Source organism: Echinops telfairi, unplaced genomic scaffold (assembly GCF_000313985.2).
Source record: "Echinops telfairi isolate 266 unplaced genomic scaffold, ASM31398v2 ScPeMD7_7;HRSCAF=31, whole genome shotgun sequence".
Lineage (NCBI taxonomy): Eukaryota > Metazoa > Chordata > Mammalia > Afrosoricida > Tenrecidae > Echinops > Echinops telfairi.
This window is the reverse complement of record NW_022103904.1, coordinates 504,034-529,993: the sequence shown is the minus strand read 5'-3', so window position 1 is coordinate 529,993 and position 25,960 is coordinate 504,034. Positions and strand designations below refer to the sequence as shown.

General features: G+C 41.0%; 1 protein-coding gene across 1 annotated transcript in view; it reads left to right on the top strand.

Annotated features, from left to right (window-relative positions):
* Positions 1 to 290: 290 nt before the first annotated feature.
* DPY19L1 (dpy-19 like C-mannosyltransferase 1) overlaps positions 291 to 25,960 on the top strand; it is a 90,324-nt gene continuing 64,654 nt past the window's right edge. Inside the window, exons 1-6 of the mRNA XM_045286279.1 lie at positions 291 to 331; positions 967 to 1,054; positions 3,729 to 3,866; positions 5,630 to 5,750; positions 6,421 to 6,514; positions 23,928 to 23,985. Coding sequence (XP_045142214.1) covers positions 1,034 to 1,054; positions 3,729 to 3,866; positions 5,630 to 5,750; positions 6,421 to 6,514; positions 23,928 to 23,985 — 432 coding nt within the window. The 5' untranslated portion in view covers positions 291 to 331; positions 967 to 1,033. The remainder of the gene's footprint in view (positions 332 to 966; positions 1,055 to 3,728; positions 3,867 to 5,629; positions 5,751 to 6,420; positions 6,515 to 23,927; positions 23,986 to 25,960) is intronic.

The window sequence follows — 25,960 nt, the reverse complement described above, 5'->3', positions numbered from 1 at the left end:
CTACTTGAGGTCGTTTCCATTTGATGTTTCCTATAGGTCCTAATACTTTTTGCTGAATGAGTGAGTGGATGAAAATTGTGAATATGTTCCCAATCCTCATGTGACCCAGCCTACTAGTATTTTGAAGCTTAGCTTTAAGACATGGCCTCGGCGCTACTTTTGAAGTCAGCGTTCTTTCCCCCAAATCCCTGAGCCCATCATTTTTACATCATAAGCTTTGGCATGTTCATCTTTGAAATGTTTTTCTGTCAGGTGAAAATATGTCTTTATGCTAAAAGAGTGATGGAAGTTTCTTTTGTCTTTCAGCTACTTTTGCAGCAGTGTTGCACTGGTAAGTCTGTTTTTCCTCATGGTAGCTGTTTATTCAGATGCTTATAACCGAATAAAGCTAGTTCCTATGTATTTAGAGGAATGATTTCAGTATGCGAATAATGATGAATTCATGTGTGTATTACATGTGACACAATAGCCTGTAAGGATAACTTAATTGATAAGTCAGGGTCAGAATAATATAACTTTTTAATAAAAAAGAGATTCATTATTAAAGAGGCTATTTTTGAGATGGTACTTCATTTAACATTAATATAGTCTTCATGTTGAGAAGATTAATTTTTTTAATCTTCTGGGTAGGGAGAAATATGAATTTCATTAATCAGATATTTCTGAAATGGTAACTCAGTGACATTTACAGCTTCATATACAATTTTATTACACACATTTTACTTAGAATATCATTATTCCAGTTCGTTTTAATTTTAAAATCTAATTTAAATGTGCTTTCTTATAGAGAGAAATCTTAGGAAAAATATAAGACTGAGCAGAAAACAAAGATGGATACCATTGTATTCGAATGTTATTAAAAATTACCTCCAAAATTATCATTTTAGCTTTGCCATTAGCACTTCTTTTAGTAACATTACAGTGTATAAGCTTCAACACTGTTGCTTTATTATTTTGTTTTTGCAGGAGCCACATAACACACCTCTTTGAAAATGATCGTCATTTTTCTCACCTCTCAACATTGGAAAGGGAGATGGCCTTTCGCACTGAGATGGTTAGTTTTTCTGGTGGTACTTTGGAAGTTTAAACATTTAAAAATTTTTCTATGGAAAATTTTAGAAGTAAAAAAAGTAGATACCTCCTCTCCCCCTGAATATCCCAGATGTCCACATTTGATACTTGACAGTATGTGGCCATTTTGCTTTCATCTGCACCCACTTCCCTAATGCTTAGTAAAGGGAACTTCAGACATCCCAGCATTTCATCTGTAAATACTTAAACTGTGAATCTGAAAGGACATAGCTCTCTCTCTCTTAACCATTTACCTTTGCCCCACTTAAAATAGTTAGCAATTTCTTATTAACATCAAAATCAGTGTTTAAATGATTGATTGACTTTTTGGGGGAGTACTTTTGGTATGCTTGAACTGATGTCCAAAAAACATCTGCACAGTGCATTTGATGGATGTATATTTCAATTTGTTTAATCTATAAGTGCCTTTTCCTCCCCTTTTCAAAAGTTGTCTTGTTTTCTTTGCCTTGTATTTGTTGAGGAATTGAGGCCATTTATCCTGCACAGTGACCAGTCTCCACTGGGCTGACTGTACCCCTGTCGTGATGTTCAGCATGTTCCTCTGTTCCATGTTTCCTGGAAATTAATTAATGATAAGCTGCAGGTTTGAGCTGATGCTGGGCACTAGCTGTCTCATTCCTTTATGCTATTTAGATTTGATCAGTGGCTTTCAGTGTCCAAATGCTGATCTCCCACATTACAGCCTGGGCACCAGACTAGGTCATTAGGGTTGCCACTCACAATCCGATAGGTTGTCTAGTTTTCATTCTCCTCCACCCATCCCTTAAATCAACCAAAATTCTTCTGTAACGAAGAACTTTTCCATAATGCCTATTTGTGTCTCTGAGGCACGCTTCACCTGAGTAAGGCAGGGAGATGCTTGATTTTTTAATTTACCTGTTTTCAGGAAAATGTAGCCTCTTCCAGTGGTAATGAATGGACATTTTTCTCTTTGAGTATCATCATGAACTGTTCTTGTTTTGTAAATAGTCTTGTCTTTAGCAGTTGATTCATTTGAAGTAGCCTCTCCGGTATTCCATACCATACTTTCTGGCACCCCAAGGCTTGTGCATATCCTTCTCAGACTTGAAATCAGCCAGTTTTCCTAGGAGGTTGATTCATTTCAGGGGCAGGTGTTATTTAGAGACTGTAAGGTTGGTGCTAGAGATGCTCATTGTTACTGGATTGGCCTTTGTTTTCTAGACTGTTTAGGGAATTATGGAACACACCATTTAAAAAAAATTGAATGTAAATTATGAATTTATATTCATACTTTAAAATGTAAATTTGACCTATGCATTGATGTTATGCTTAGGATTAATATATAATTATATATAATTAAATTTGACATTATATTTGTCTCTTTTTCTCTTAGCCTGAAAATCTTGGTTTCAAATTACGTATTTGCTAGGAACTGTAGTACCCAAGTATTTTAGAAATAAATAATATTACTGAAAACATTCACAGAAATTCCTGAAGTTCTTTTGGGCTATGAGGCATATTCCTCTAGGCATATACAGTAATGCCACTGATCTTAAAGTTAACTGAAACCTTCATGTGGTTAAATTCCCAAGTTGATACATAGTTAGATTTCTTTATTTAATTTTTCTTTAGACATTCAGGCATTTAAAACTGCTGTATAATAAAGTGAAGTATAATTTTGAAGTCAAACCGACAAAACAAGATAGGGAATCAACTTTTAAAATAGTGCTGTGAGAACTGTTTTGTTTTCACTTTTAATACACGTAAGGGTAGACAAGTCATAGACTTCCCTGTGTGACCTTTACTGAGCAGCTCTAGGTAACATTAGGAGAAGATGCAGCTCATGTCCCGTGTGTGCTTGCCTTGGCCGCTCCCCCCCCCCCCACTTCTATTATGGCCAATTATACTCTCTCCAAGGTTTCCAGTACTTCCTTGTTTTTCCGTCCCCTGCACCTTTTCAAAGTAGCAAGTCTAATAACAAGTGACACGGTTCTCACAAAACAGGACCACCACCACTGTTTCCCATTCTTGACTCCATAGTCTCCATCCCAGAGGGTTCTTAACTCTAGCTAAAATGACAGTAAGTAAAATGGACTGTAAAGTTTGTGGGTTTCACAGTGTAACTGACATGTAATTCATCATTGTGTAGCCTTCCCAACACACCCCAGCATACCGGTAGGTTCTTTTTTTAGCCTGTGAGTCTGGAGCACAGATGACTGATAGAACTGTTTGGGCTGGTAGTACTGATAGTTCAAATAAGGAGTTATAGGGAAGCATTTTGGGCTTGAGAAGGTATCTTTGCTCATGTTAAATTTAAATTCCATATTAAATTTACACTTACACATCCTGTTCAGAAGTTAGCCACTTCTAACTATTTATGTTAGTATGGGTTATAAGATTCTCTTAGATCAAACTTGCTTCCTTATTTTAATGACTAAAATGTGTTTTAAAGCAGTTTTGAGTTTGTTTCATTTAAAACAAGATTATACTCAAACATGTAGGTTTTTTACACCCTAAGAATTTATCAGTGGTCGGGAACCTGTGAAATTAATAATAGCTATTACTTGCATGATTGGTTTATTTTTCTACAACTGTGTATTTTAAATTTTTTTCTTTTGTAAGCTAGGAAGTGATGCTATACTTTTTATTATAACTGGATTACATGCTTGTTTCAGGGACTGTATTATTCCTACTTCAAGACCATTGTGGAGGCGCCCTCATTTTTGAATGGTGTTTGGATGATTATGAACGATAAGCTTACTGAATACCCCCTTGTCATTAATACATTAAAACGGTTCAATCTTTATCCCGAGGTGAGTTGCTTTTTCAAGTGAGTAAGTTGATTTTTTTCCCTTTTTTAAAAACTGTACATATAATCCATTACGTTTATTTTAAATCTCAGATATCACTTAAGATGCCAAATTTTATTGTTATTTCATTTTAAAAGAAAATATATATCTTTTCTTGGGAAAGGAAAGGGAGAAGATTTTAGAGATTTTGACTCTGGGAGCTATTGCTGTGATTTGAGAAATTATGAAAACTGCCTAGAATTAGTGAGCCTTTAGGAATTCTAATAGGGAAGCACCAATGATTTTTACACAGAATTTGCCAAATACTGTTTCTTCCCTACCTGGGACACATCAATTGAGTTCACTTTCTTGAAGCTGGTTGCAAGAGGATTGGAGGTGGACCCAAGAAGACATTATTAGATGTTACCTATCATCCCTCCATTCGACTCACTCCTCTGCATTTTCTAGGGCCTCACACATGGGGCTGCCATTGGTTGGAATTGACACAGCACCTGGTACAGGTAGCTTAGATGTGACTGTCAATTTGACTTAATAGAGGATGTTCTCCTGTTCGACACCCTCCTTGGATAGGGGGTATGACCTTGAATGTGGTCACACCAGTTTCCAGAGAGGGACTCAGCCAAAACCTGCCGGACAGTAAACATTCTGGGGTTGGAATTAGTGCCTCCTCCTAAAGAGGGGTCCGAGTGTCACACCATCCCCTCCACTACAGTTATGCTGATCTGCCTTTCAATCCCTGTGTTCCTAGTATGAGATTGTTCTGATGAACATAAAGACATTTTAGTTCTTGTCAGTGATTCCCTTCAATTGTTAGCCTTTTCTTCTAAATTTCAGACACTTGAGGTTTTTATTGGAATTGTTTTATGATTAGAAAGTACTTGAGGGAGAATTCACTTCAAAGGAGATATTAAAGTCTCTGGGTGGTCCATTCTAGACCACTAGTCAGTCCAAGGGACAAAGATGATGAGGCTTTCTGTTCCTGTAAACAGTCCTGGTCTCAGAAATCCACAGGGGCACTTATTCTCTGTTCTATAGAATTGCTCTGAATCAATCGACTCATAGCAGTGAGTTTGAAAGTTCTTTTGAGTAGCCCCAAAGTGTTCGATTACTAAGAGCAGGGTCTGGGAAAGTGGAGGCTATCTGCGCCTATAAAAATTTACAGTCCCTGGAAATACTGCAGAGGGTCGCTGAGTCTGTATCAGTTTGATAGCTGTGTATATTTGGGTTTAATAGCCTCCAAAGGCCTGGCAATTTGTTCCCATAAAGATTATAGTCTGGGGAACCCTTTGGGGTAGTTCTACTTTGTCATATAGGTTCACTGTGAGTCAGAAGCAATTCTTTGGTAACAAGAACAGTAGTAATACTCCAAAAGGCTGGCAGTTCTAACCCATCCTGTGGGGCTGGGGAAGAAAGGCCTGATGATCTCCTTTCATAAAGACCACAGCCAGTGGAGCACCCTGTGGAGGAGTCTATTTTGTAACACAGGGTTTCTATGATTGTCGTGGACTTGAGCGCTATGAGCTTAAATCTTCTTGTATGTCTCTTCATAAGCATTCCATAGCTTTTAAAAAACATTAATATTCCATGTTTATGACCAGTTGAAGATTGGCTAGTCAAGAGTGACCAGAATCTAGGTAGGGGAGTTTGAGGGTTCTTTTACTGAATTTACAGGGAGTCAGGTCTGTGGTCCAGGAAGGGAAAAATTTAAGACCTAATTTGTAACAGAAGTTTAGGAATCATATCTCTATCTTTTCTTTTTTTAATAGGTAATCTTAGCCAGCTGGTACCGGATATATACAAAAGTAATGGACTTGATGGGTATGCAAAGCAAGATATGCTGGACGGTTACAAGAGGGGAAGGGCTCAGTCCTATTGAAAGCTGCGAAGGCAAGGTCCTTTCTCTGATCCTGCCCTGTTACCCATTGTAGCAGTCGTAGTGAAATAGAACCCAATTATAATGATATAGACAGTAGTGATTTTATGTTCATGGGTTTCCCGAGTCAGGAATTTGGATAGGACACAGCGATGTGAGTGCTATGAGCAGCTCTGCTATTTCAGCTTGAGTATCAGGGCCGAGTAAAATTAACTAGAACTCTTCACTCACATCTGGCTTCTGAGCTGGCATGATGACTGTAAGTTTTCCCTACTTCCCTACATGTGACCTTCCTATGTGACTTGCACTTTCATAACATGGTACCCAAGGATACTCAGGCTTTTCACAGAGCAGCTTAGGTCTGTAAGAGTGCATGTGCCGGTGACCAAGCTGGAAACTTCATGGCCTTTTAGGACCTAGGCCTAGAGGCCACATTGTATCACTGCTACCACATCCTGTTGAAGCAGTCTTCAACCTGGCCATATTCAAAGGCAGGGAACATAGGCTCCACATCTCTACTGGCCAAGTGCCATTTAATTTGTAGCTTTGTTTTCAAAGCAAGTATCTTATCTAGGTTCTGCAAGTAGTGTTGCAAACTCTTTTTCAAAATAGGCACATTTTAATAAAGATCGCTAGACAAAATGAATTTATTGTTGGTAATTTATGTTTTGTTTATTTTTAAAGGATTAGGAGATCCTGCTTGCTTTTATGTGGCTGTGATTTTTATTTTAAATGGACTAATGATGGCATTATTCTTCATATATGGCACATACTTAAGGTAAGACATTAGCATAGGTTTACAGTTATAGGATGGCATTATGTAGTAAAAGTAGTGAGATAATCATAGATATAGTTGTTTTGTTTTACAGCAGTCATTCCTAAAATTAGCTACTTCTGGGTATAAAATTATTACTTACTTGAATAATTTCATTATTGGCATTGCCAACCAGATCTAAAAATAATTGAAAAGCTTAGATAGAGCATGGTAAAGCTACTTCATTAAAGAATCATAGATATTTGAGCATAAGCAATCTGTACTGTTTACATAAAATATGAAGGAACAGTCCACCCATTATAAAGCAGTGTTAATAGCTTTTGCGTTCCAAATGTTAAAAACGCCAAGCAGCTCTCTGTGTCCATGGGTTCTGCATTCATGGAATCATCTAACTGCGAGTTGACATTTTTTTTCTTTTAATTCCCGAAAATAAAACTTGAATTTACCCAGCACTGAGCACAGGGAACAAAGAGATGTGTAGGCAGACCCTGCTGTAGCCCCCCATTTCTGTCAGTGACTTTTGTAATGGAGATAATTTGATTTTTAAAAATCTATTACAGTATTCAGTGATATTTGCTTGTAATGCTGCTGTGTAACCTTTTCTTCAGAAGCCAAAAGGTAGAATATCTGCCGAAGAGGCTCTGAGGTTCTAGGTGTAGTTTCTCTCTCCAGCACCCCTCCTCTGGGCATTGCTTGCCTCCCTTCCTTCTAGTTCATCCCCTCCTGGTGTAGGTGCATCCTTTGTTTCTGTGAAAAAATGGCTCCTACAGAGCAGTGAGATGGTCAAAGCTGTCCCACAGAAGCTGAGAGAGGGAGAGAGCGAGAGCATACAGTGCTATTTGCATAGCATTTACATTATATTAGGTATTATAAGTAATCCAGAGATGATTTAAAGTTTACAGGAGGATGTGCTTAGGTTATATGCAAATATACCATTGTAGATAAGGGACTTGAGCATCCATGGATTTTGGTATCCCCGGGGTCAAGGAAGTAATCCCCCATAGGTACTGAGGAATGACTGTATTCTACACAGACGTGATATCTGGTTGATGTAGCTCACTGCTGAGCCATATTAGCAAAAGGACCAGCAAATTAACTAATGGTTTTGCGTCTCTTTTCATCCTCCTCCTTGGAGTTTTTCACACTGTATACTTTTTTGGGCTATTTTACCTTTTCTTCTTTGCTGCTAGCTGATTTTTTTGTGATACAGTATTCTGAGCATATATGTACAGTTTTCCATTTCATATAAAGAGCTTGGCTCTGTTACTACTCAATTATGTTTGGTGCTTTGCAAGTGTAGTATTTTTCATTTAGTGCCTCAAAGTCCAATTGAGTTCCTAGCTCAGTGTTTGACTACAGAGCAGCTGTTTGATAAATGTTTATTAGCTGAGGAAGCTGTTAAAAGGTCGATCTAAATTATATTTGCATATAGAGTTAAAGCCTTTTGATGTTAATACTCTTGACTTAGTTAAAAGAACTGTCATAGAGCTATCTAATTGGAGGAGGTTGAAATGAAAATTCGGGATTGAAAGATGAACTTCAAGATTTTCTCTTAGAAACAAGACATGTGGTAATCACTTAACCAAAGGATTGTGGTCCTCTGGAAAGAAATGTGACTTGAGGAAAAGCAGCCAGGGACCCAGCGTTACACTTGGTGATCAAAGATCGAGAAGCTTGGTGGGATATATTCCCTTTGCTGAGTATTGCCTGTCTGGTTTATGCATAGCTTTATCTGATTTGAGAGAATAGAGTTTTAAGAGAAGTTAAAATAGGAAGCATGGCTTTATTGCTAATTTTCTATCTACATTTAGTACACTTTTGTAATGGAAAGAATTCAATTTAAAAAAATCGATTAAACTATTCTATAATGTTTTCTTCTAAAGCTGCTATGTAACCATTTCTTCAGAGGCTAAAAGATAATATCTGCTGAAGAGACTTCGAGGTTCTAGTTTGGGTAAGATGACTCTTGGTAGTTGGGGCCCTGACCTAAAATTTCTGACTCTTCAACCTCAGCAGTGCCGCATAGGCAGCTCCAACCTGGAAGATACATTCTTAGTCAATGCATAATGTGATTTCCCTTATAAAGCTGTGTGCTTGGTTCTGAGAGTTGGACAGTGTGAGAGATGGAGCAGTGGTGGTCGTGTGTGCTAGAGAGAGCAGCAACAAAGTGCTTAGGTTTCTGGAGGCCAGAGAAGATTGTTCTATGATGGAATTGTTTGATTGGTGGGGAAAAAAAACCGGTGGAAAAAGTGATGCTTGTTTGGTGTACTTTGGACATGCTATCTGGATCAGCTAGACCCTGGAGAAGGACTTCACACTTAGTAGAAGGTCAGCAAAAAAGAAGACCACCTTCAATGGGATGGATTGACACAGTGGCTAGCTACAGCAAACAGCTCAAGCATAATAATTGTGAAGATGGGGCAGGGCTAGGCTGTGTTTCCTTCTGTTGCACATAGGGTCACTCTGAGTCAGAACCGACTGGACAGACTTAACAACAGCCGGGTGGGAATGTAAACAAGGGGCAACCAGCAGGTCAGTTTTACTGGGATGCAGGCTTTGAGGAGGTGTTCAGAGGATTGAGGTGGATGATTAAAGACTTTCATGACAGGCTGATTTGAACTCTATTCTGAAACAAGTGAGAGACATCAGAACTGTGTCTGGTGAGTCCGGAGTTGAGCTGAGCTTTGACCTAAGGGAACTCTCCAATGTGGTACATTAGAGGGTTCAAAATCAAGTTGTTTGGGTCCAGCATTTTTCTTAATAGGGTACAAATCAGAAGGTGGTAATAGAGTGCACTGTGCTTAATAAGGACAGGCATTATTTAGAGAAACTTCTGGTGGTTTTATATATTTGTATGCATGAATGTGTGCCAACTTGAAGTGTAAATTCTATTTTTTTTACTGTGCTCTGATTAAAAACAATCTGTAAGTCACTAGAGTATTATGAGGGACCAACTTTGCTCCGAGTATTCAGGTCTTTTCAAATAGCTGTTTCTAACTCTCTTAAGCTCTCAGGGATACAGCTTGTCTCAGTTCTGCCCACTTTACTGCCCTGTGCCTTGTGCCCTTTGATGCAGCTCAACTCCAGTGTGAATTCTTGACTTTGAGACTCCTTGTGACCGAGGTGAAACTGCCCCATAGGCATCAGAAAGGGGGCCGGTGGAGGTTTCTAGTTGTAATCTTTACAGGAATACATTGCCATTTCTCCCAGAGAGCTCTGGGTGGGTTCAAGCTGCCAGTCTTTCTGTTAGCAGCCGAGTGCTTAATCCGTGTGCTACCAGGACTCTCCAGAAACTCAGAGTGGCACGCTTTCAGTTCTCTAACTTCCCCTGGCTGTGCCTTTGGACGGTTCCTTTACTTTGAATGGTCTCTTCAAAACCAATCCCAATTAGTGATGTCAGCATCAGCCGTCCAAGACCAATTTTCTATGAGGCAGAGAGGGCAGACATGCCTCCAACCTTACCAATTCTGACACCAGCTGTTGCAGTCACCACACGGAACTCACAGAACATGAACATGCTCCTGTGGAATTTTACACTTTAGTAAACACTCAAGTTTAATGTCTGTTCTCTACCCCTGGACTGACTCCATTTATATGCATATGGTCTTGGTCCCCTGGCAGGGTAGATCCAGTAGGCCAGGGCCCCAATCAATCATCCATTGCTTAACTAGCCTTGCTTTTGTCCCAGGCCTGTTCAGAAGCATCTTTTCTCCCCTCCACAATAGCATATAATTTCTAACCTTCCCTTTAGCTATTACTAGTAACAACCAAAGCAATTATCTAAGAATCAAGAGTTTTACTCCTTATGCCTTTTTGTTCTTCTCACAAAGTCCCACCCTTCTCTGAGACTGGAGTCACCGTAGTGAGCCCTCCTGTCAACTAAAAACAAAACAAAAATGTCATCTGGCTAGAGGGAAGGGAAACCATCCTCAGCTGGCCAAGGCCAAGCCCTATTGTCACACGTACCTCCACCTTCCAGCCTTCTCACCAACTGTGCCACCAGTGGTTGTGCCCACAGCACTCATCCTCTTAGCTGGATTTAATAATTCATTGCAATAGCCACATAGATCTAACACATTGAACATGCTCACAGTCGGGATTATTTAGGGAATTTAGCAGATTACAATTTAGGATAAAAATGCTCAAGATACATTTAATTTGGCCAGAGCAGGCTCTTCTCAACCATGCTCAGAGAAGTCTTCCCTCTGGCTCGTGGTCTCTCAGCCACATGATGCCCTTGGCTAGGTCCTGCTGAACCAGTGTTACAAAGCTCCTTTTGCTCTCCTGATAAAGGCACAAAGAGCACGCCATTCAACCATAAGCTCCAAGAGTCAGGAAACCTAGCTCTCCTAAGACCCTAGAGCAGTGGTTCTCAACCTGTGGGTCCTGACGCCTTTGGGGGTCAAACGACCCTTTCTTTCCCAGGCGTTGCTTGAGTCCTAACAGTAGCAAAATTACAGTTATGAAATAGCAACGAAAATAATTTTATGGTTGGGGGAGTCACCATAACATGAGGAACTGTATTAAAAAGGGTCGCAGCATTAGGAAGGTTGAGAACCACTGCCCTAGAGGGGCTTAACTTTACTTGCTCCACTGGCCAGGAAGCCCCCACTCCAATCTGTCCAGTGCTCTTCCTCTGGTGCCACAGCTCTCTATCCCTGGGTCCGAGAATCAGTGCACAGGTATCTCGGGCTCCAAAAGACACACTCCGCTCCAGGCTTGTCTCCATTGATGGTAGTGAGATCCTCCTTCCTGTTTCTGAGATGGCTCATTTAAAACCCAGCAGGATGGCAGCCTGCTTGTTCGATTTCTCAGTGTTTGCAACCGCTTAACTATCTCACAGCTGGGTCTGCTGTATCCTCCCACCTGCTAATATCCTCCCTCACTTTCTCTTACACACCATCAGGAAAAAGTGGTTTGGTAGGAGTTAACAAAGACAGTGCCTAGAAGCACCATTTCATGTAAATAATGTACTGCGCTGCACTACACAAACCCAGTGCCATTGATTCCATTTCTATTCATAGTGATCCTATAGGACAGAGTAGTATTGCTCTCCTAAGAGTTCTGAGACTGACTCTTGATAGGACTAGACAGCCTCATCATTCTCCTGCAGAGTGCTGCTGGTGGAATTGAACAGCCAACCTTCTGGTTAGCAGCCCAAAGTGAAACCCATTGTGCCATGAGGGCTTTTCTTTTTATTCTAAAGACATCTAAAGGCACCCTAAACCCAGGGTTCTTTCCAACACCACCCATCCCAAATGAGCTTACAGTTTTTGTTATATTCTTAGGAAACTTTGACTGTTTTTATTCATTTTTTTATTATTCCTTATGGGCACATGTGTAAGTTTTAGTTTAATTGTAATCCTGACTTTTGTTATTTTGAATAAAGAATTCTATCACTTACATCACTTTTTTTCTTCTTATTCTTAATTTTAAATGTTCTTGACATGCAGTATTTTTAGAGGATGCAAATTACTAGTTTGTTTTTAATGTTTTCTTCCTCGATGGGTGGTTTAGTCACCCTTCTAATTTTATAAGAGTGGGGTAAAGTGTCAGACATCTTAAAATGTGGATTAGAAGTGAAGCAGGAGGATATCTAAAATTGTGTTTAGAATCTTTCTTTAAATTATCTGTTACATTGAGAAAAGCTGAAACTTGTCTAAGTGCAGGCAGATGAGGGCCATCTCGGTTTAGAAGTCTGTTTGTGTTAAAACAATGTGGACACGCCAGTTAATGCACCAGGTAAGCCAAGCCTTTTCATCAGAGTGGACTTTTAAGGAAAAGAGAAATCCGCCAACTGGTGAAATGGGCTCAGTGGCCAAGCTCCAACTTGAGATGAAGTGAGATTGTTATTTTGTCTTTTTATTTTTTCCACAAATATCACCTACTCAAGCTGTGTCTCTTTCTCTGGAATTCTCCTCAGTGCTTAGTATTTCGTGAAAATACCTGTCGGCAGTTCTTTTTAAAGCAGTATTGTTAATTCATAGTTACAGCTGTGTATTTCATCACATACCCCGATGTGCCTACGGCACAGATTGACAGTTTCTGGAGAGCAGTGTCTAAGACCTGCAAGTTTCTGTTCTCTGTTGAGGAGGGCACCTGAGAGAGTAGTGAGTAGACAGGGATTTCCCTGACTGGGGGCGAAATTCGGAAATGCCTGGGAAATGAAGGCCTCTTACTGATAAATGCTTAAAGCTTTTTCTATTGGACCCCAGGGACAAATACCAAGCAGATAGTAAGTGCTAAACCTTTCATTCTGTGCAATTTAGTTTGAATTCAGAATTATCCTGGAATCTGGAGTTGTCTATAGTTAGGTCAATGTACATTATTGATTGAGCGTGTGCAGTCACATTTTCTTATTCTTAAGCAGTGGCATGATGATGATTGTTTAACAGTCTGTCTTCTGAAAAAATATAAATCATACTGATATGAAAGCATGTGCACAAATAATGATAGAGTTTCATTTTTTTGTTTTTCTAAACATTTTATTAGGGGCTCATACAATTCTTATCACAATCCATACATATATCAATTGTGTAAAGCGCATTTGTACATTCATTGCCCTCATTATTCTCAAAACATTTTCTCTCCACTTAAGCCCCCGCCATTAGTTCCTCATTTTTCCCCTCCCTCCCCGCTCCCCCGTCCCTCATGAGCCCTTGATAATTTATAAATTGTTATTTTGTCACATCTTGCCCTGTCCGACGTCTCCCTTCACCCACTTTTCGTCTCCCTTCACCTACTTTTGATAGAGTTTATAAATAGGGTTTTTTTGGGGGGGGACATCACACAACAGAAATAATTCACACCAGTTTAAATAAAAGAGTGTGAGACTCGGATCGGATGACTCACGGAATCCAAGGGCAGGAAGCGGATTCTAGGGCTAGTAGAAGTAGACACTGAAAATTTGGAAGTCTTTACTATTGAAGGGCGTTTCTGGGTGGTGCACATGGTTACCACACTCACTGCTAGCTGGATGGTTGGGGGTTTGAGTTCACCTAGAGGGGTCTAAGAAGAAAGATTATGTACTTTTCCCAGAAATCACTCTTTGAAAGCCTATGCAGCACAGTTCGACACTGACGTGTGGAGTTGCCATGGGTCAGAGTCCGCTCAAGGGCAACCAGCATAACGTAGTTATTGAAGGCGGCCTGTCCATTGACATCATCTGTCATCTCCCTGCCTCCTATTCCGTTGTTTCCCATTGCTGACAGAGATGTATGTGTGTTTAGAATTAAATGTTTGAGTTATTTTAATCTTCCCACATAGCTTGGCTTTGGAATCGAAAGGAAGACAACACGAGCCCTGTCTTGTGAGCATGAACATCCTTGTTAACAGAAAATCAATCTGTAACAGAAGTAGGTTAAAAAAGAGGGATGTCCTATTAGAAGATGTGTTCTTAAGGCCCATTCATGCCTCTGCTGATGTTACTGCCAGTTATTCTCTGTGAGTCTCTGATTCTCCTCCTTTAGTTCTTTTTCATCTGCCCCCATGTTTGTGTCGTCCCTGCCCCCTCACAGGACAAATCGGAAGCAGGCTCTTTCAGCTGGGGTGTTCTGAACAGGTGTGAGTAGAGCTTCCAGAGGAAGACAGGCATGAAGGGCAAGCCTGGCAAGGCACTTCTGAAAATCAGACAGTGTAAACCGGATGATCAGATGTGCCCTGACCCTGCGGATGGCCCAGGATGACTGGGCAATCTTTTCTGTCATTGTGCTTGGGGTCGCCATAAATTGACTGGGACCCAACTTGACAGTGGCTAACAATAGCGCAATGTCATTTACTGTAAGCTTTCTTGGCATTTGTCCGTATCGGAAATAGCTTTTCAATAGACTAGTTGTCAAGCTTTTCCTCTCAGATTCCATACTGTGCCTTAGACTATTTGCATCTGAAATACATAGACGGATGACATTTCCGTGCCAGGCTCTAGTCCAACGTCATCAGTGCATTTAGTTCTCAGGAGAGCCCTGTGGGAAGCCCTTTTATTCAGCGAGGACACTGAGGAACAAGGAGTTAAATACCTTTCCCCAGGTCCCACAGCTAGTTCCTTTCAGTGTTGAGATCTGAACCCAAACAAGACTTCAGAGTTTGTGCTCATTGCCCCCTCACCCCCCCACCATGCTCTGTGTCTGGCTGTATGGAAATGTTGTGTTCTTTTCAATAGTAACTAAATTATCTTCAGCTTTAGTTAATGTGTATTTAAAGACCTTGAATAATGAAAAAGATAATTGTTTATTTCATTTTCAAAGCTTAGCATTTATATTTAATAAAGTTTCATCTAAAATATTGCTAAGAAAAATGGCACTAAAGGATCTAGATTTTCCACTCTTTTTTCTGAAGTGCAGTTCATTTTATAAGGGTTGTGGGGTTAGCAGGATTTTGTTGTTTTTATTGTTGCTGTTGTGTTGCTCTGTGCCATTAACCTGATTTTAACTCACAGCAATCGTATAGCACAGGGTAGAACTGCCTTAAGGGGTTCCCTGGGTGGATGTGTTTATGGGAGCAGTTTACCTGGCCCTTTCTCTTGTGGAGCTGCTGAAATGCTTTGTTTCCTTTATCGGTGTAGTATCTAAATACTATGAATTGTACTGTCTCATGGCACACTTACCAGGCTTTTCCTCATCCTCAGTTTTCAAGCATGCGATGGTGTAACCTTTTAATGGCTTGCTCCTGACACCTTACACCTTGGAGAGGAAAGGAAAGGAGCGAGTGGGTACTTCTGGCTCCTCGACCTGCACATCTCCCTCTGTTCGTCCCAGAGCTCCCTAGGCATGGCGATTTGTGATTATTTCGGTCTGTTTTTCCTTCAGTGGTTTTCTAACCAAAGTCATGCAATTTTATTTTACTTCTGGTGGACCAGAAAATCTGTGTAATCTTATCTGGAGTATTTTTATGATTCCCTCCACCCCATAGCTATTTGTTCTATAGTTATCAAGCAAGTTCCCACACAAGTTTATTGAACAACTTTGTTTCCTGCTAATGTGCTCTTGACTGTGGTATGCCGTGAATGTATCCGTTTCTCTCGTTAGTTGATTTGTGTTTATTGTGACTATAAATAGTGCTCCCTGCTGAGTCAAGTAGAAATAAATAGTGGTTTATTGGACAGCTTTCAATTCTTCCCAGAATTAATAATTGCCTAAGATTTTGTTTTCCTGAATTTCTATGCTAAGTTCCAACCCTCTTACAGATTTCTGAGTTTGAAGTTTTCTTCTGCCTCCTATACTGTGTCGGACCCCTGCTGTCAGGTCGACGCTGACTCGTAGGGACACTATGGGACAGAGTGGCACGCCTCTACAGGGCTGGAAAGGCTATGTACTGCTCCTTATTGTGAATTAGGCGGAGGTCACATATTGGATCATCGTTCTGCTTTCGCTTCACTTGGCTCCTGTCTGTCCTCGAGCTTAGCCTGTCACTTCCTCTTCCCTCCCTGCTCTAGCCGCCCTGGTCCCCAGCAGTCTGTTTCTCTTGGTGTGAGAACTCGTTTTTAATTTATTCAGACTGTAATCTCTACAGAAGCAGACTGCCACATGTGTCTACATCTTTCTACCACCGAGCTGCCTGGTACATTCAAACCACTGACCTTTTGCTTAGCAGCTAAGTGATTAACCCCTGGGCCGTCCATCAGTGTACCCCCATTTTCCTGTTTGGATTTGGCTTGGTTTCTGTTTTTTACATCAAAAGCTTGTGCAAAATTTGGTAATCCTTACTTGGACCACTGTAAGGTGGGTGAGACTTACTGACCAGCGGGTTTTATTATGAACTGACCACATTGTAAGCTAGCTTTTGGTGGGGACATCTAGCCTCCTGCCATCTTGTAGTTCTCTCACTTAGTCATTTCAGTATCCAGCAGATAGGTAAGAGAGATACATTCAGTTCTAAACTAGTTCAATGCAGGATGAGTGACAGTTTACCACCACCCAAGCCCCTGCTCTCGTGATGTGAGTATATTCGCTGTGTGAAGGGTTAGTACTCCCTGCCCCTCATCCCCATCCCCTCTGTTTCTCTGAGGTATCTCGGATGAACATTTTCCTCCTAAATGTAACACTTCTCTGTATTCCTGCTCATGATCCACTGCCTGTTGCTCAGTATCCCAGTGCCACTCTGCTCTGCTTCTGCTCTGTCCCTTCTTTTCCACATCCCCAACCTTCTCTCCGTATTACTAGTCAGTTCTGCTACTTCTCAGCTTCTGGGGTTAACAGCCTGGCCATCCTTTTACAGACCCAGCGAGGCAATCTGAGGATAGCTTCTCTTCCTCATAATGAACCAAGCAGTCAAACAGGACAATATATTTTTCCTGGGTTTTGACTCTTCTTTTTTTGTCTTTGGGGTTTCAAAGTGGCTTCTTTGATACCAGAGAGCATTTTTGTTAAAGCTATATTCTTTTTAGATCTGTCCCCGAAGGCCTGGAAGATGAATCTGTATGTCAAAGCTGCCTTTTCATTTTGTTTAATGCCCTCCTCTCCATGAACTGGATATTTTATCGTGAACGTAACCTGCTTTCTCTGAACCAACCCAAATTACCTGCCAAGTATGGCAAAGTGTCCCCCCTAGGCATGGTGACCGGTTCTTTATTAACATCTACTTCGCCTCCACGTATTTTAAGGAAAGGGCAATTTCTTATGCTGATTCTGCTTCCATTATTTTATGTGGTACTTTCTTGTTCTTTATTTTTTAAAAGTTAAGCATTTGCTGTTTATACATGATGGATTTTTTACTAAAAGCATGGCTTAAATAGGCTGTGGATTACACCAGCTCTAAACTTTCCCAGCTACATAATTTTTTGAATATTCTATTAACTTGGCCCACTTGCACATCTTTAATCAAACCCGTTTGGTCTAACAGTTGTGTATGAATATTTAACAGGTAAGTTTTTCTTCAGTATGAGTGAACTGATGAGCATTCTTGGTTGAGTATATTAGCACTGCCTTTCCAATAGTTGCCCCTTCTCATGTCTTCCCTTTCTTGTTTCACCCCATTTGTTGCTTATGTCTTACTCCTGGGAGATACCCTGGCTTCACTCTTTCCTACCTCTGAAATCTACTTGGTCACGGCCTTAGTTACCTGGGGCTGCTCTCACAGAAACACCACAAATGGATGGCTTAAAAAAAAAAAGGATGGCTGTAAGAAACCAATTTATTTATTATGTTTAGGGCTGTAACAATATGAATTCATGGATCTAGCTCTAGGGGAGGGCATTCTCTGTCGGGCCTGGAGGAAGTCCTTGTCCTTAATGGGATTCTATTCCTGGATGAGCCTCATCTGGGTTGGTATCTTTCTTCCCCTATCTGCTCTGCTCTTTCCTAATCTCTTAAATATATAAAAGATAGTGATGCAATATACCCCAATACAAATCTTCCTTCATTAACAAAGATAATGTATTCTCCCAGGAGATTATGAACCATTGGCATCGCGGTTAGGATTTACACATTTAATTGATTTCTGTCATTTTTCCACTCCTCTCTTATCTCATAACATCTCCTGTAGTATCTTCCCAGCTCTGCCACAAGTAATCCATCCCCGCCCACCCCCCCAGACAATTTTGAAGTTGAGGAACTCTGAGGAGAAGATATGCAGCTGGAGCACGGGGTGTGGGGCTGGCAGGAGAGTGGTGAGACAGGAGTCTGGGGCTATACTAAGTTCAGATTTATTTCACAACCCTTGCTGCCATCGAGTCAAAGCCGACTTAGTGACCCTGCAGGACCTTAGAACTGCCTCTGTGGCTTCCTGAAACTACACCTCTTGTGGGAGTTCTTAGAAAGTGGCTGCTGATTAGCAACCCAGCACATAACCACTATGCCTGCAGGGCTCCTTTAGTGTTTGGATTTGATCCTTAGAACAATGGCTGCCTAAGACCAATGAAAACTTTACCTGTTTGCTGGCTTCACCTGACTGGATTCATTTCCTGTGAAGACTGGTCCAGTTGTCCGGGTGGAAGAGGATGGCAGCCTCTGCTAGAACCATGGGTGTGGGGATGCAGCCAGGCAGGCAGCTTCCAAGATCTTTGAGAGGCTGAGTTCCAAGACTTTGCGACTGACGGGTACTTTTGTGTTTTGGTTCTTTAATTTTATAGCGGTACTGGCTTGCATAATGGTGTGATTTTCTCTGGCAGTGCTCAACAGAGCAGAGTCAAGATACTTTGAATTTCCTTTGACTATGGAGAACAGGTGTGAATTAGGAGGAGCGAGCTGGAATGCTGGGTGTTGACAGCTGTGAGGTGGAAACTTGAGAGAAATGAGCTTTCAGGAGCAGGTTTAATGGAAGGTCCAGGGTAGAGGAGAGGTAATGGTTACCATGGAGGAAGGTTCCCAAGGACACAGTGGCAAGTTAAGCCATGCAGCAGCTGGGTCAGAGCAGAGATGCCAGTCCACAAGGGACTGAAGGTTTGTGGAACCCATATCTTAGCTGGTGATCAAGGGCAACAAAGATAAGAAGAGTGGTATGTTTGACTACGAGGTTCACAATAAGTGAATGTATATGTGGTTTTGATCCATTTACACGTCTCATATTAGTTTGCTCTCTGCCATGGCCAAACACATTATCAGGAAACATGACAGACACAAAGATGAATCTGGAAATGCACAAACCGGTGAGTACACTAGATCAGTCATTTCCGACTCTTCATTTTCTTTGGAAAGCATTTACCCTTTAATAGAAAACCTAACCTAGACAGTGTATTGCAACAACGATGTAGTTGTTAGATGGAGAGGATGGAGAACACAGCACGTCTAAAATCAGCGAGACACAAGGTCTTGCCATCCTGGTTGCTGGGCAGCATTGTTCTAAGGAACAGCAGATTTATTTGTTCTTCTGGCAGCCCTGGTACTTGCAGTATTCTTCCCCAAACCGTAAAGCAAATGCATCCGCTCTTGTGCGACTTTCCTTACATATTATCCAGCTCCCACTTGCATGTGAGTGATTGAAAATGCCATGGCTTGGATTAGGCGCACCTCAGTCCTCAAAGTGCCATCCTTTGCTATCAAACCATAACCCAAATCCACTTCCACTGAGTTGTGTCCAAGTCATAGTGAGCAAATAGGACAATGTAGACTTGCCCTTATGGTTTCTAAGACTGTAAAAAAAAAAAAAATTGTTTTTTTTAAGACTGTAAATCTCTATAGGAGCAGACAGCCTTATCGTTCACCCTTGGAATACCTGGTGGGTTGGAACCACTGACCTTAATAGCACCCCCCCCCCCCAAAAAAAAAAAAAAAGCCCAAACAAAACCCTAAACTGGACACCATTGAGTTTATTCCAACTCATAACAACCCTATAGAACAGGGTAGAATTTCCCTTGTGACTTTCGGAGACTGTTAACTCTTTACAAGAGTAGTAAGCCTCATCTTTTTCTCATGGAGTGGTTGAGGGTATCAAAATGTTAGTATAACCACTATGCCAACAGAGCTCCTTCAGCATCCAAAAGTAGACATTATTTAATATGGTTTTGAATAAGCTATGATTGTGCTGCCCCCCCCCTTCAACTTTGCATGTGTCATCATTCTCTTGTAAATACAGATGAACATCTCAGTGATTAATGAAGAGCACAAAATTTGACAGTTGAATCTGTATAACTTAAAGAATGTAGGAAAGAAGAGAATTGCCAAATTATTAAACTTCAAAGATGGGAATAATTTTAAGATCTTTAAAATTTTTACCCTTGTATTTTAAGTCTAAGGAATCAGATTCAAAAGGTGGATGGCAAGTATAAGTAAATGTGATAAATGGTTAGCAATTTTCAAATGTAAAATTTACAAAAGAGGAGCTTTCATATTATAGTTGGTAGTAACATTGCAGACGAGACTATTTTTAAACCATAGCGAATGCTGAAATGCATTTGATCAACTGTAATGGAAAGATAATTGAAGCAGTGTCAAGTATGATGGATGTAGTATGTCTGTTTAGGAAGTGATCTGTGCGACAGTGTGTGATGCGTGGAGGTAGGTGTTGGGGACACTCCGATTTACTGATGGTCGTAGTGGTTGTGACGTGGAGTATGGTCAGTGGATAGGGTAAGTCTTGTTTTCCATTCTTAAGAACAAAAAAACAAGCCCACTGCCATTGAGTTGATTCCAACTCATAATAGAGGCAGTGAACCTTTACAGTCTCCTCTTTCTCTTGTAGACTAGCTGGTGGGTTTTAGCTGCCAACCTTGTGGTTAGCAGTTAACTAACCTTGAGGCATAGAGACTATAGGATAGAGTAGAACTGCCCCTTTGAGTTTCCAAGGCTGTAAATCTTTGCACGTTTCTCCAAAGCTGGTGGTTTGAACGACTGACATTGCATTTAGGAGCCCAGTCTGTAGCCCACTGTGTTATAAAACTAACAAAAACAACTAAAGGATTAGAACTCTCAACTGCTCTAACGTAGAGTAGGTCTGCTCCCTTTGAGTTTCTGAGCCTAAATCTTTACTGGAGGACCCGGTCACATCTTTCTCCCGTGGAACTGCTGGTGGGGTCAAAGTGCTGACCTTGCAGTTAGCAGCCCAATGCATAACCTGCTCTGCCACCCGGGCTCCTCGGCTATCAAGGTGGTTCTGACTCTTACAACCCCGTGTTTCAGAAAACTGCACTCCCTAGAACACCCCCCCTCCCCCCCCACACTGTGATCTTTTGGAAGTAGATGTGGAGGCCTTTTTTCCAAGAAGCCTCTGAGGGGGCTTGCATCAGCAACCTTTTGGTTAACTGGTTATCTCATTCAAATCCTTGGTGATTTCTTACTTAGGTTACCTGTCACATTCTGAAATCATTGAAGTAATCCACTATGATCAGATTTTGTGATGTTCGCTTTGTATTTCTAGAAATCTTTACTTTTTTGGTAGGTGACTGCTACGTTGTTTGTCCATAAAATTTTTATTTAGAGAAATACAACTAGAGCTAAATAAAGAGACGGATACACAGTGTAACCGGAAAGGTAGGCTTTGCATCATACAGATTTCAGTCTTTTCAAGTTATGTGTATATTAAAAGTAACCAGAGTCATCCTCCTCTCTCAAACAGGACATGGCTGGTTAAGATGCAATTGTTTGTAAATATATGTTGGGGCAAGTTAATCTAAAAGATGTTGAACTTGTGTGATCACAAGGTGTCAAAGGGATCAGGTATCAGGCATCAGAAGGCCCAAAACAAAAACCATTTTGAAGAGAACAAGGGGTGGGGAATGGACCCAAAGTTCATCTGTATACAATTGGACATCCCCTCACAGAAGGGTCATAAGGAAGGGACCAGCCAACCAGAGGGCAGTATAGCACATGAAACTCACAACATTCTTTTAGTTCAGTGGTTCTCAACCTATGGGTTGTGACCCCTTTGGGGTCAAACGACCCTTTCACAAGGGTCACCCAGCTCATAACAGTAACAAAATTGCAGTTATAAAGTAGCAACGAAAATAATTTTATGGATGTGGGGTCACCACAACATAAGGAACTGTATTAAAGGGTCGTGGTATTAGAAAGGTTGAGAATCACTGTTCTAGATCTTTATTGCCCCCCTCCCCCCACACACACTTTCATGACGCCATTTCTGTCTTACAAGTCCAGCTAGACCAGAGCATGTGCACTGGTACAGGTAAGTGCTCTTGACACACGAATCATTTAGGGTAGGGGGAGGTTGAGAGGAGGAGGAGGAGAAAGGGGGAACTGATCACAGTGATCAGTGTACAACCTCCCCCTCCTCCCCTGGAGGATGAACAACAAAAACATGGGTGAAGGGAGACAGTGGACGGTGGAAAATAGGAAGATGAACATACTTTATAGATTATCAAGGGTTCATGAGGGGGGGAGGGAGGGGGAAAAAGAAGAGCCGATACTAAGGTGTCATGTAGAAAGAAAATGTTTTGAAACTGATGATAACATATGTACAAATGTGCTTGATATCATTGATGTGTGGATTGTTATAAGAGCTGCTGTAAGAGCCCCCAATGAAATGATTTACTTAAGAAAATATATATTGAAAGTGAACGTCTTTGGAGGAGGGAGGCTTGTTCATCACATATTAAAATATACTAAAGGCAGACTGGCAGACATTCCTAGTAGAGGGATGGGTGGATGTGATGGGAAATCAAGTCCGGCTAGGGGAAAGGGAGCATGCATGCCTAGAGAAGACAAGCCCATGTCTGCTGGTGGAAAAAGGGGAGGATCAGCTTCCTAGTGGGGTGTGTGTGTGACATACTTTTAAGGACCCTCAGAGGGGGAGTATGCCAGGCACTGTGCTCCTAATAAGCCACATTGACCCGAGTTTCTGTAAATCCCTGGGGACCTAGACCATGTGCCATAGAACCCTGGACATTGAACCCTGTACCTTCAAGGCGCACATCATGCTTCAGAGACCATACCAGAGGGATGGGATGTGGAAACACCACTAGGTGAACTGCACCTCAAACACACCTGTAACCTGAGGACTTATGTCTGAAACTACATAGTGCATGAACAAGCAGAAGACAGCTCTACCAAGAAATTGAACTGTCAACAGACAGACTTAATATTTATGAACTACCTCAGTGCCCTCCTTACTCATATTAAGATATGTATCACTCTGACCTGTGTCTGATATGGTTAGTGAATGTGCAAATGGCATCCAGTCACATAATGATTTATTCTGTATAAGTGAATAATCCATATATTGTGATACGTAGTTCACCTATACCTGTTCAACCTCCCATTCTCAATAGTGTTCTAAAATTAGTACCGAGAGCTAACCATGAGACTCAAAACAGAAGGTCCTTATGCTCCAAGGAGATAACTGATAAGATTCTCTACCATAAGTTAGCAAGGATGTCTATAAGGTAAACCAGAGGCAGATAAGACTAAGGAATACTGACTCAAATTCAGTCTTTAAAGTGTTGATTGTTGATACACTTTTGCAGGTGACAGTATACAATTAGAACTTAGAACTAACTTAGGACCCTTTCCTGCATTTCCTCTCCGCCCCTTTGCCTACTGTCTATCATTATGTCCCAAGGGAAATAGTTTGAGAAATTCGGAAGGGTACAAGTAAACTTACTGAAGAACAAGAACAAAAAAAGATAGAACAAAGTACCATACATACTCGAGTATAAACCGACCCGAATATCAGCCAAGGCACCTAATTTTACCACAAAAACTTCATTTAAAATGTGCTGAAAAACTTGGCTTATACATGAGTATATATGGTACAAGTAAAATGATGATTCAAGGTGCTTTTAGTGCGTGTTAGTGTGCACCTCTGAGCCCATACTCTTTGAAGATGGAAAATGACTCTTAAAAATGGAACTATTTTGACCAAGGATACTTTGGGGAAAAGAAGCAATTTTGTCAATAAGCACAGAAGAATTCTAGTGTGGGTAATATCTTTTGTAGCACTGGAAGCATGTCTTGTGATACTCTCTCAGTGCTTTAATAGTACTGACCTGAGCTTCTCTTATTGAATTACATTTCCTTGCCCTCTCTTCCAGTGGCAGCCGGTTAGGAGGCCTGGTTACCGTGTTATGCTTCTTTTTCAATCACGGAGAGGTAGGTCGTCAACAATCTATTTTCCAACTGCTTAGGGGATTTTCCTTGTTCACGTGCACGTTTCTAGTCTGAGTAGTCCAAAGATACTTCGTAAAATTGGGGGAGATGTTACATGTAGAGATATGAAGTTCTTCTTTAAATTTAATCCCTTGTAGCACCTTTTAAATGTTTGATGTACTTATTTTGATTCAAGTCCAGAAGACTAGCATTTATTTTAAGGTAAAAGCTGATGGCCATTTAATCTTTTATATAATGCAACTTTTAGCGATTTGAACAAGTACAGTGTGGTGCCAATTCTGTATGTCGTTTTAGAACCATTTAGAACTATTTGCTCCTAACATTTTAGGAGCAATAGAAATAAGCCAGCTGTAGATATGGTTGATTTCTTTGTGTGGAGAGAACCTTATATTGTAGGAGCTACCCAGTATGTTCCTATTTTAATGTATCTCTATTTTTTATATACTTGAAAATATCCTTTATATTTTATTATAATTATACGTTTTCAAGGTTCTAAGGACCTTTTGTATAGAACAATGTTATAAAAAACATAGACTCTGACACCAGACTTTTAAAAAATGTGTTGCCATTGAAGTGACTCCAACGCTTGGCTGGCCCATCTGTTAAGATGGTAGACCTGCTCATATGGGTTTCCTGTTGTAATCTTCGTGAGAACACATTGACAGGCCCCTTCCTCCGGAATATTGCCAGATGGGCTTGAATTGCCAACCTGTAGGTCAGTAAACTAGCAAATTCCAGTCTCTCAAAACGATGCTAACTGCCAGGAGTTGATTCCAACTCACAGTTACGGTGCCCTTGTGGGTTTCCGAGAGTCACTCTTTGGAAATGGAAAGCCCCGTCTTTTTCTGGGGTGCCACTCTCACTGCTGTGTAGTTAAAGCCAACTCACAGCCACCGTATAGGACAGAGCAGAACTGCCCCTGGCGGTTTCCAGAGTAGAAGGAAGGCCTTGTCTTTCTCCTGTGGATCAGCATGAGGTTTGAACTCTGACCTTTGAGCTCTGACCTTGTGGCTAGCAGACCAACTTGTAATCACTTCAACACCAGGGCTGCTGGATGCTGCTTGGTTCACAGCCTAGCCCTGCCAGTCAGGGCCTTTGTGATGTGGGCAAGCCATTGCATCTCTCCAAGATTTAGTTTCATCTTTACAAATTGTCATAATGATGTTAGCCTTCTCAGAATGATTGCATAGATAAAGGAGTTTGTATGTGTTAAAGTGACTGCAACAATGTCACATAGCAACTGCTATGTGTTAGCTTGTATTATTAGTGCCAGTTGACTTAGTTCAGATTAAAATCTTAATGGTGCCAATTAACTCCTCCCACTGTTATTCATAGTTTTATATGAACGTCTGGCAATATGTCTGTCTTGATTTCTTTGGTGATACATTTTGTATGAAAGAGGAAGAAAATAAGGTCAGCTTGCTTTGTGTAAAGTGACTTAATCCTTTTATGTCTTTATGCATTAAGGAGATGCAATGTTTTGAATATGCACATCAAAAAGCTTCAAAAGTAGGCATAGCCACATGTGAGGGCAGAGTCAAGGTTGAACTTTTAAAAATATATATCAGTGCGTTACTAGTGGACATTGCACTAGTATATTCTTAGTGTTTAGAACCACGGCGTTTGAAGCTGGAGCGGCCAGTGTTTAGAACCACCGGCGTTTGAAGCTGGAGCGGCCGCGTGGATTAGAATATCTGATGGATGGTTGCAGTGTGACACCAGTCACTTGCGGTGGTTTGAGTTCTGAGCACGGTGAAGAGTTATTTGGCTTTTCGTGCCTGGATGCTGCCTTCACATTGTGGAAGGGTGAGCCGTAAAACACTGAAGCAGGGATTCTGAGAGAGCGACCTCTGGACTGGCAAATAGCTGCTTCACAGTGGAGAAAGGATCAGTGAAGGTTAAGTAAGGAAAAAGGGGAGAATTGAGAAGTGTGAAGCCAAGTGACAGTATAAAAGAT